This window comes from Sinocyclocheilus rhinocerous, unplaced genomic scaffold (genome assembly GCF_001515625.1).
Source record: "Sinocyclocheilus rhinocerous isolate Xijiao unplaced genomic scaffold, SAMN03320098_v1.1 scaffold383, whole genome shotgun sequence".
In the NCBI taxonomy this organism is placed as follows: domain Eukaryota; kingdom Metazoa; phylum Chordata; class Actinopteri; order Cypriniformes; family Cyprinidae; genus Sinocyclocheilus; species Sinocyclocheilus rhinocerous.
The window spans coordinates 582,896-594,432 of NW_015643560.1; the positions used below are offsets into that span (position 1 = coordinate 582,896).

Here is an 11,537-nt window from a genome sequence, read left to right on the forward strand (position 1 = left end):
ACACACACACAGACACACAGACACACACACACACACACACACACCTCTTCTCTAGCTTGCTTCCCAATCTAGTTGTCAAATAAACCTGGCATTGAATATAATGAATATTGTTAGCTCCTTGACCGATTGCTTTTGTTCCTCTTTTTTAAGTCGCTTTTGGATAAAAGTGTCTGCTAAATCCATAAATGTAAATGTAAATAACCAACAAACAAACAGGAAGCCATTCTGTCATTATGTGACAAAATAACCATACAAAAGTAACTAATTTCACATAGAGGTTGGTGACCCCCACACCTCAGCATGTCTCTTTAAAATATAAAATAAATATCATTTTATTTTAGCATTTAGTTCAGCATCAGATGGTACAAACCCAAGAAAACCATGATTTTTATGATAAAAAAAACTTTTCACCTTAAAAATACAATTGGAAAAAAAATTGTTTTGAAAAAGATGTCTGCTAAAGTATTTAAAGTATAAGGAAAATATAAATTGCTCATTAAAGTAAATCTTTGTTGATTCTGATTCTGATAATGACCCAAACATAGGTGACTTACAGTGCAGTTATGTTTGATGCAGTCTTCCCAGAAGCGACTTGCAGAGAACTTCTTCTTGACCACCACGGTTATACCGTGAATCAGACACTGGCCCACCCCCATAATATTACCTGTTAAAGAGTAAATTCAACAGACGTACAGCATGCGCCGAGCTATTTGTAAAATCTGCAACTGTATGTTTGAAACCAACAACTTCTGACAGCTTACAATGTCTTCATAGAAAGACAAGGAGTCTGTAAAGTTAGCAACTGTGACATGTACAATATACCTGCTGAATGGTAGAGGGGTAAACAATCATAGATGATGTCGTCTGGCCGCATTCTAAAAGAATGGTATCCGAAAGCAGCAATCCTGTAATATCTAGGAAATCAAAGCAGTTCATGAAAGCTCAATTCAAAAATGGGCCTAAAAGTATTAGGCATTTAAAAGTAAGAAAGTATTTCTCTCAGTGATTTATGTATGTGATGTGGCTGCGAGCAGGTTACCGGCTGTGCACCACTATAGCAGCTTTAGGGAGTCCTGTGGTGCCAGAAGTGTAGATATAGAACAAACGATCTGTGAGAGAAAGGGGAAAAAGTGTCGGCTAAATGAATAAATGTAAAGCAAATGCACATGTACAACATATGACATGGGTGATACCTGGACTACTAGTGCTAACTGTCTAGCATGCAGGATTTACTATATTTAAAAACATAAACATAATATACAATAAGAAATGATGAACATTTCATAATATTTAATTCAGCGGGTTCCATCCTTTTATCATCACATTATTAAATATGCCAACATGTCTTAACTATTAGCAGTCAATTTAATTAAAAATGTAATTAGAAAACAAAAAATACAATTGAAATGACCTTTAGGTAATTTTTTCACACTGGGAATGGAATGTATGATTGGTAAAGTAACAACTGTTGTGCACACTACTGTTCAAAGGTTTGGGATTATTAATTTCAAATAAATGCTGTTCTTTTGAACTTTCTATTCATTAAAGAAACCTGTATCGAGCAGCAAATCAGATCATTAAGTTAAGCATTAATCATTAGAATGATTTATGAAGGATCATGTGACACTAAACATTGACATTTATTAAACTTATAATAATTTTGACTTTTTCATTTACTTAATATTATTATAAAAGCAATAGCATTTTATCTTTTGTTGTGTTGTAGTATCAAACATTGCATTGCTATATGCTAATCTGACATTTTTAAATTCTGAAACATTCTAACATTATGCTATTCTGACATTCAAATATTTCTTTGTCTATATTTTCTGTCTGACTCTTGCCTTTCTCATTCAGATGCTTGTCTTCAATCAGATTATTGTCTCGTATCATCAAAAGAGCTCTTGACAGAATTGAGGACCACTTGATAGATCACCGTCACTTCACACAAGTGGATACATTTATTTGAGCTGATAGATCTCTGTGACTTGCAAATTAAAAATCTAATTAATATGGTACCTTGTGACTGATTCAGGGCTATTATGCAACCAGTTCCACTGCCAGCAGCACATTCTGAAGTGTTCTTATAACGACTTGTGTAACAGGTAATCCAACATATTTTCTAATGAACTGAGGACAAACGCAATCTTGGAGAAGTGGAATACTTTCTTATAGGAAGGGAGGACATCAAAAATATACTTTACATACTAATAACCGACAATAAACACAACTATCCACCAGGATAAACAGACATGTTTATACATCATTCTAATACTGTCTGTCCACCATATAGACTTTAAACGAATTGTCTAGAAGTTTCTAACTTACCTCCATAAAAACTTTAATAATGGCCCACAACAGAACATTTTGCTACAAAACTGCAACAGCGGAGATCGTAAAAGTATGAGACATGAAATAAATGTAACACTCCAGTGCGCTGATAGTCAAAGTAATGTGCACATAAAGACGCTAATAATGCCACCTGATCCATCCATCAGACGGTTCATTTGATTTCTCGCTGAATAAACCTCTACAGCAGGAGGGTCAAACTAATTTTAACCATGCAGGCCGCTTTTTTAAAAAATGGTTACAACTTGGTGTTCCCGTAGGATAAAAAGATGTGGGTTTACACGCAACAGAAAAAAATTTACAGTTATCTGACCTTCTGTAGCTAAAAAATAACATTTTGAATGTATCATAACCATTTACAGGGGTCAAGAATTGATTTTTTTTTTTATTCTATAATATTTCGAGGTCCACTTATAATGTTGGTACATCAAAAGCAGTCATAATTTAAAAGTAAATGGACTTTTTTTTACCCTGTTTTTGACCCTCTGTTTCGAACACTGAATGCTTTCATCACAGCAAACAAAATGTAGACACAATATAAATATGAGATTAATTTTGCATTGCAGAAGGTCTCTGTGATTTTTAACAGGGGTTTTGGCGAGAGCAAGACTCAAGCTGAACTGAAGTGATTGAGTAATCAAATATTAGCCATTTTGTTGTGTTTTTGTTAGTTGTTTTTAAATGTCTATATAGTTTTTATTAAGTTTTAGTTTTAATTATTTTAGTACTTAAACAAAATGAAAATATTGCCTCAGCCACTAGCTGAAATAAAAATTTTCAGTTAATGTTTTAATCCAAAAGTCATGAAAATGTTTTAGTTAAAGGGGTCATATGATGCTGCTAAAAAGAACATTATTTGGTGTATTTGGTGTAATGAAATGTGTTTATGCGGTTTAAAGTTAAAAAAACACATTATTTTCCACATACTGTACATTATTATTTCTCCTCTATGCCCCGCCTTTTTGAAACGCGTCGATTTTTACAAAGCTCATCGGTCTGAAAAAGCGAGGTGTGCTGTGATTGGCCAGCTATCCAATGCGTTGTGATTGGCCGAAGACCTCAAGCGTGAGATGGAAATGTTACGCCCCTCACATACTGTAGATGCCGTGTCCGGCCGGAGCGACGAGACAAACATTAAAACCCATATCGCATGCGATATTTAACGCGCATCTTGTCAGTAAGGGCGTGTTAGAACGAGCCGTTTTAGGTAGGCGTGGTTAACTCCTAACTTTTATAAAGAATATCTCTTTGGTTTTGAGACTTTAGTGTTGGCAACTTTACAGATCTTCTTTATGCACCAAGAGCTTGTAACACTTCAAAGAGAAAGGAAAAATTGAAATCGCATCATATGACCCCTTTAATGATTATAACCCTTGTAACACTTATAAGAGGAACGTTCTTTGATCGCTTTATATAATCACAATTTGAATATCAGTTTTTTTCATGCTACTGAAAGGAGCAATGTGAATATAACGGTTATGCTTAATGAATAAACAAAATAAACAATTCTGAGACAGAACAGCTGACTACATGAGTACTTACATATCAACACAATAATTTATCACAGATCAAGGTTTAGAATTAACATGCATGCTTGTGTGTTTTTCACTAAAAGTGTGTTTGTTTCCAAGGTATGCAAAGACAATGTTCTTCCACAACTAAAATCTGCAAAACATCTGGAAAATCTATATCTAAATCTATTTTTATTCCAAGTGTTGCTGTTGTGGTATCTCTTACTTCACAAACATACGCAAGAGATGAAGATGCGTTGATCTGTGCCTGAGCAGGCAGCTTTGCTTCAATAATAGCTGTTTTCTAGTTACTTGCGAATATGTTTTTAAGGAAAATTTGATTTATCAATTCATGACCCTTTTAATAAATTAAACATTGTTGTCATTCCAGACTAAAATCATTCCAGACTCCTCCACGAGCCGTATCTGACCCATAATCCATGTGTTTGACAACTCTGCTCTACAGCTAAAACCTTGTAATACTGTAAAACTCACCGCTGAAGCCCTTGGACAAAGTACAGGATGGTGGGTGTCGAGGGGCAGATGCCAGAATGGAATCAAGGGGGTGACATTTCAGAGCGGTCATCTGGTCTGGTCCGAGGTCTCCCGTGCTGAACCGCACCAATGTCTCACTCAAAGAGAAGCTCACTTCAGACACGGCTACATACACACAGGAAGGCATGTGCAATTAGTTGCATGATCCAGGTAAAAGCCAAAGTGAATGTTGTAGACTCACCGTCTGCTAGCTCTGCTCCAAAAACCAGAGCTCGGGATGCTGAAACACCCATACAGTGCAGGAGTGAATCCCGTCGGAGGTTGAAGTTGATGAGTGCAGCCTCCACGCCTACTTTAGCCAAGCCGAGCCAGAGCGCCACTTGGAGCGGCCGGCTCTCCATGAATAGTGCCACCACATCTCCTGAGGTCCAGCCCTGGCTCAGTGCCCAGTGGGCCACAGCATTGGAGATCTGATCTAACTGGGAGAAAGTCCACGTTTCCCCAGTGGCTTCATACACAAGCGCAGGCTTGTCTGGGTGCCGAGCCACGGTTTTGGAAAAGATGGAGGGTATGGTGTTTCCGTTACGAATATGAAGCCATAAGGCCAGTTTAACCCTCAGCAGCACGTAAAGACCACTGATGGACAAGAAGAGGAGAAATCGGTCAGTCATTTTCACATCTTTCATAGCTCTCATTTGAATACTCAAAGTCGCCGTTAATAAGTGTTATTAAAGGTTCTGTCACATATAACTCTAAATTTTTGTGCCCGAAATCCAGTCATTTCAATATGAATCTACCCAATTGAGAATTCTGTGTGAGAAGGAAAGATTTCCCCATGCATATTCCACAGGATTATGTTAATGTGGCCGCACATTGACAGCAGTTCTTTGGTTTCATAACCAAATTTGCCAACCGCTCAAAGTTGGCATAAAACAGACATTGTGACATGAAGAGAAAGTTATTACATTACGCATGGATATTATTATGCATGAAAAATCGCATTGGATGGACTATTTACAACAAGAGCAGTGACATGCATAAAAAAAATACAGGGTCAATTTTTATCGCATGCTGACTTGAAATTTCAAAGTTTCACAGAAAAAAGGTGTCATACATGTTTAGTAGACAGTGAGTAAATTATGATAGCATTCTTCTTTTTTGGTAAATACTTAATTCACATTGTGATGTGCATCAGAGTAAAATGGATTATCGAAAAGAAAAACAACACAGGGCGGGGACGTGGTTGTTGATTGGAAAGTAGCAGATTTGAACGTGAGCTTGCAGTCAATTGTAAGGGTAAGTTCATTACATGGCCAAAAAAATTTCTAAAAATGAAACATGCACAATAAAATGCATTTAGAATATAGGGTACATTTCCGATTTTAGGGTAAAATGCTGACTTTAAAAGAATTTCTGCTGAAAATAAATAAATACATACTTACATACTGAAACCAGCCTAAGCTGGTTGGCTGGTTTAAGCTAGTTTGCCAGCCTGGCCAAGTTGGTTTTAGCTGGTTGGTCAGCTGGTCTCCCAGCCTGACCAGCTAAAGAAGTGGTTAAAACGCCTGCAAAGTCAACTATGACCAGGTTGGAAGACCAGCTAAAACCAGCCAACCAGCTTAGGCTGGTTTCATTGTTTTTTTCCTCAGCAGGACACAATTTGCAGTTGATGTGAGATCAAAAATATCAGTCACTCACTTGATGTCCCTTTTAGCCGTACGAACCACCACATACAGGTACCGCCAGCCTCCTGTTCCTAAATAAACACTCAGACCTGCTGCCAGGCTCCAGGACCAGGATGCCCCAAACAGACGGAGCAGGCCCAGGGAACCCAAGGACAGGGAGCCACTCGCCACATAGTGCATCCTAAAACAGGTACATGCTGAACATCACTTTTCATTCACAAACACAGCAGCGAAGCAAAGTCTCCATTTAACGTTAGATATTCACACAACGTGTGTGAAACACTGTCTGCTGATGGTTTATGGCGGTATCATAAAGCAATAAAACAGCCATGAAAGCTTACCTATGGTAGAGAGATATATAGTTCAGCCAGCCCTGATCTGTCAAGACATGGGACGACCTTGCTGTGCGGTTAGAGGTTGACTGACCACAGTTAAGTCCAAACTACTGACCCCTATGTCAATAACACGAGCGTCCGAGAGCACAAAGGGCGGGAGAACTTGCTACGACAGTCTGTTATATTCAGAAGTACACTATTCAGTAAGTATCTTCACTTCATGTGCAGCACCTTTTCAACAAACTATGTGTTTACTAACAACCACTTACTGTTTGGGGGAACATAATTGAAGCCGGAGTTGGTGAGAAAGCTTTTCAAAATGGCTGAGAGTGTTTTTTTCACAATAAAAGTGTGGAGTTCGTCGTATCATTGATAGTACTGTTAAAAATGAACTGATAGTTCGTTGTTTATTATGTTATTACCATTTTTATTTACGTACTTAAACAACGTGTAACACACAAGCGACATTTTTTTAAACGTCATAAAAAAAGCAAGTCATTTTTTTTTTAATCAACAGAATGCATTTATATGAACATTAAAGCCACCACTGTAACTTTCATGCACAACATTTTGTGACAGTAAATAACAGGTTTAGTGCTAAAGTACCTGCACCAGTTAAAAACGAAAACATGTTTTTCGCTAAGTACCAGATTAGAAAATATGATAATGACAATAATTTATTACTATCATTTATATTTTATGTTGTAATTATACATAATTATAAAGTAAATATATTATAAACGTTTTATTTTTAATTTTTAAAGCAGCATATAAGCCAAGATTGTAGCATCCATGTCATACTTCAATTTTTTATATTTATTTATTTTTTATTTAGCTATAACTGTAATTTTTGTAAACTGTAAGGTCAACCCTTGTGAAAAAGAAGTACACTAGCATATTTCTAACGGAAATAAGTGTACTTATTACGGAAATAATAAATAATATAGCTACTATAAAAGAATAAAGGTGCAATAATACTGAATGTTTTCAGACATTTAACTGCATGCTAACTGAATTGTTAATTTATGTGAAATGCAATCAGCTGAACTTTAGCTCAACACATCAGAATAACAAGTTTTTATTAATAAAACATGAATAAAAATTAATAAAACATAATGATGTAAAATGTACTTTAAAGTAAACCGTTTAAAGTTGGCATTATTACAAATTGCACTTTTTAAAGGTGTACTAAACATAGTCATGAAAGTGTTCTCTCTCTAGGTACACTTAAGGGACCTTTTATTTCATTTAATTTCATTTTTTATATACTTTTAAGATTTCTTCTATTTTTTTACAAGGAAAAATAATCATTTTCACACAGTATTTTTGATGAGTGACCACACATAAACATTTTCGAAATGAAACAAGTCTGTAATCAGTGTAAACTAATCTGCTTTCTGTGCGAGTCTCTGTAGGAGCTGCTCTGTGTGAACAGGACTCTGTCCGGCTGCAGCAGCTGAAGGAGTCTGCGCAGAACCGCTCGCCGCAGGAGGATGTAAACCCACGGGTCCAGAATCTGGTTCCAGCTCGCCAAGCGCAGAGCCAAGAGAAGCAGCTTCTCACACTGGCGCCTTGGCCTTCTGATTCCTTCATAAAACCTGCTAACGGATATGAGGATGTAAATCTGTGAAACGAAGAGGAAAACGGTCAAACAGTCTAGAGAATCACAAACGAACACCTCACAATGCGAAAATTGATAGTATTTTTAACGGTAAAAGACTGTAAAAACTTGTTAATTGGTTAATGGTATGTTCCCGTACTATCAGTTCAACATTAGGGTGCAGCCATTTCTTGAATGTGCGAAGCTTCCGGTGTCATTTGCTTTTAGTTATGTTAGCTGTACAAAACAGCGCGTTATGCTGCTTGATGCTTCAGACTGGTATTTTTTTTTAATCATATTATTTTAATGTATTGTGTTAATTATAAATGCAATGGTCTGTAACACAAATAGTTTTATGTTTATTTATTTAGTTATTTACCTGTAGCGCCTAATGAATCAGAAGGCGCATTCACAGAAAATTTTTTAATATCCCCCTGTGTTTTTTTTCAGTTAAAACATATGTAAAAAAAAAAAATGTAAATATGTAAAAAAATACCATATTTCTTATGGTACAGTTATAGCAACCATTTTAATTCTAGCAGTTCTAACAACCAAAACAAGCAGACTGGCATTTTTTAATGTACATTTCACAGATTCTATTAGATTTTTTACAGTGTACTCACAAGAAAAGGACTCCAACAGACACAGGAGACCACTGTTATGGCAGCCAGCTGCGTAACCAGCTTAGGCTGGGTTTAGCTGGTTTTTTCCCCCAGCAGGGACACTTAACATTTGATGCTTTTTCATTAAAATTACTGTTTCTTCTTAGTTTTTCTCATCAGTTAGATACATTAGGGTTTATATTACACCTAAGAAAAGATACTTTTTCATAACTCCCTGTGTTTTGTCAGTTAACGTAATGTCATTTAAAGAATTACATATAAGTTTGTTTTTTGTTTGTTTTACTGTAAATGTAAGTTCAATATGTAAAAAAATACCATATTTTTTATGGTACAGTTATAGCAACCATTTTAGTTCTAGCAGTTCTAGCAACCAAAACCAGCAGACTGGCATTTTTTTATGTAAATTTCACAGATTCTATTAGATTTTTTACAGTGTACTCACAAGAAAAGGACTCCAACAGACACAGGAGACCACTGTTATGGCAGCCAGCTGCGTCATCATCTCCACATCCAGGGAGGGCAGAGACGCTGGAAGTAGCTGGTTTTAGCTGGTCTCCCAGCCTAACCAGCTAAGACCAGCCTGACCAGCTAAAGAAGTGGCCAAAACCCCTGTAAAACCAGCCTGCTGACCAGCTATAACCAGCTTAGGCTGGGTTTTTTTTCAGCAGGGACACTTAACATTTGATGTTTTTTCATTCAAATTGCTGTTTCTTCTTAGTTTTTCTCATCAGTTAGATAAATTAGGGTTTATATTACATCTTATGTTGTTAATTCAATGTGTATGTATTGTATTATTTTAGTGTAGTGTTACCATGATGGTGTTTTTAATTTGTGTGTATGACATATGTGCAGTGTTTATATATATATATATATATATATATACCTCAGAAAATATACTTTTTAATATCCCCCTGTGTTTTTTTTCAGTTAAAACATATGTAAAAAAAAAAAATGTAAATATGTAAAAAAATACCATATTTCTTATGGTACAGTTATAGCAACCATTTTAATTCTAGCAGTTCTAACAACCAAAACAAGCAGACTGGCATTTTTTAATGTACATTTCACAGATTCTATTAGATTTTTTACAGTGTACTCACAAGAAAAGGACTCCAACAGACACAGGAGACCACTGTTATGGCAGCCAGCTGCGTCATCATCTCCACATCCAGGGAGTGCAGAGACGAAGCTGAGAAGGATCCATGTCTCCGAGCAGCGCTTGACTTAACACTGCGGTCCTTAAACCTTGCCTGGAACAACTTCAGCCCACTTATAGTATTAGACACAACTGAGACGGTCAGTGTTACAAGCCCCAGTGTGGAAAAAGCCAGAGAGAGGCTGGCATCAGTGATGGAGATCAGACTGTTAACAGGTAAGAAACACCAGGTGCCAGGGAACTGTGGTTTGTAATTGCCCACGTTTAGCAGAGGGAGTCCTGCCAAAATGAGGGCCGTGAAGGTGATCAGCAGCACGGTGAGGCGGACGCGTGTCATGGTGACGACCGCCGGGTGCAGGAGAGGTTGTGTTATGCCTATGCAGCGCTCCACTGCCATCGCACTGCCTAGCAGCAGAGGGCAAAGGCCGAAAAACACCATGCAACTGCCAAATAATTTGCAGTAAACCTGTGGAGGCTCCATTATTGCTGCTGCCCCGTGATGCTTCACCCTCCCAAGATGGAGGTGAAGTGCCAAAGCCCCTGTGATCACATGACCGGCCAGGTCGCTTAGAAGCAGGGCTGAAGCCAGCAGTAGAAACGGAGCTTTGGCTCGTCGGCGGAAGCGGGCGTAGGAATGGGCTAGGATTGCTAGTGCGGTTAGATTAGAGAGTGCTCCAAGGGTCATGGTGAAGTAGGACATCCCAAATGCTGGAGGGTTAACCAGAGCTGGAGATGTGGAGTTTACAGTTTGGTTGTCAGGACAGACAGTTGTGAGGTTATAGTCTCTAGAGTTCTGGCATTTAACAGGGAAGGAAGAAGTGAAAAGATTATCCATGGTGTGACAGTCAGGAAATCCTTATAGGTGAGTGTGGTCACAGGAAGCTGTGATGAACGTTTCTCTTCAGGGATGCTCCTGCTAGGAGCTTTATTGGAACTGTGGTCAACAAGAAGGGATTCATCTACTATTGCTGCAAGCAGAATAATTCAAAGAGAGCAATTCAGACTCTGTATTCACAGCTGAAGTCTACATTAAAATTCAGGACTGTTGTAAAATTCATACTTGAGGAAAACACTGGCACCTTTTACATAGCAAAATGTATGCTGGCTCACTGAATGTGTCCCAATATGTGTCCAATTTTTACTAACAGGAAGACACAACAGAATAAGCTTGGCATAAGAGCTGAATAATTTCAATCCAAATGTGACATTAAAAATGTTAAAAAGTCGTTTGAAAAAAAAAATTTTTAAATTAGATTTTTTAATTTGGAAATCAGTTATATTCACCTCATTGAAAGATGGATTTACCTACACCAGTGTTATTTTAGTATATACTGTATTATATTTTTTATAAATATGTTAATTTAGATTTTATTTTTATATTTACTGTTTTTTATATTCATAATTTTAGTTTTTATTACATTTTAGTTTTAGTTCATTTACTTTTTTATTTTTTTAAATAAAATAAGTCTAGTTTTTATATTTTATTTGTGTTAATGTTTATTTTATTTCAAGTAATGAAAATGTTTTATGGTTTTAGTTAATGATAACTTTATACACTAAAAAGATTTTGGCTGTACTGTAACAGATGAACATTTAATTAAACATAAAAAGTACAATGAAAGGGAATAAATAAATAAAAATACACAAGGGACAAGACAATAAAAGCATTACTGCACTGACAGCGTAATCATTCACAGCAGTTAAGAACAAGCTGCTCTATGAACACAGTGAGCTCAAGTGAGGCAAAAGAGATGCTACCTCAATATTGTTTTATGAAAGTGAG

General features: G+C 36.8%; 2 protein-coding genes across 2 annotated transcripts in view; both read right to left on the minus strand.

Annotated features, from left to right (window-relative positions):
- The window catches only part of LOC107757377 (long-chain fatty acid transport protein 1-like), a 12,036-nt gene extending 5,362 nt beyond the window's left edge, over positions 1-6,674 (minus strand). The window contains exons 1-7 of the mRNA XM_016574837.1: positions 6,382-6,674; positions 6,054-6,221; positions 4,597-4,991; positions 4,356-4,520; positions 1,040-1,109; positions 823-914; positions 555-664 (exon numbers count right to left, since the gene is read on the minus strand). Of these exons, the coding sequence (XP_016430323.1) occupies positions 555-664; positions 823-914; positions 1,040-1,109; positions 4,356-4,520; positions 4,597-4,991; positions 6,054-6,220 (999 nt within the window). The 5' untranslated portion in view covers position 6,221; positions 6,382-6,674. The remainder of the gene's footprint in view (positions 1-554; positions 665-822; positions 915-1,039; positions 1,110-4,355; positions 4,521-4,596; positions 4,992-6,053; positions 6,222-6,381) is intronic.
- A 1,076-nt stretch (positions 6,675-7,750) lies between these two features.
- LOC107757344 (prostaglandin E2 receptor EP1 subtype-like) lies at positions 7,751-10,589 on the minus strand. Its single transcript, XM_016574784.1, has 2 exons — positions 9,699-10,589; positions 7,751-7,999 (listed from the first exon to the last, which is right to left on the minus strand). The coding sequence occupies exons 1-2, from the start codon at positions 10,587-10,589 to the stop codon at positions 7,751-7,753; spliced, it is 1,140 nt and encodes a 379-aa protein (XP_016430270.1).
- Between the last annotated feature and the right edge of the window lie 948 nt (positions 10,590-11,537).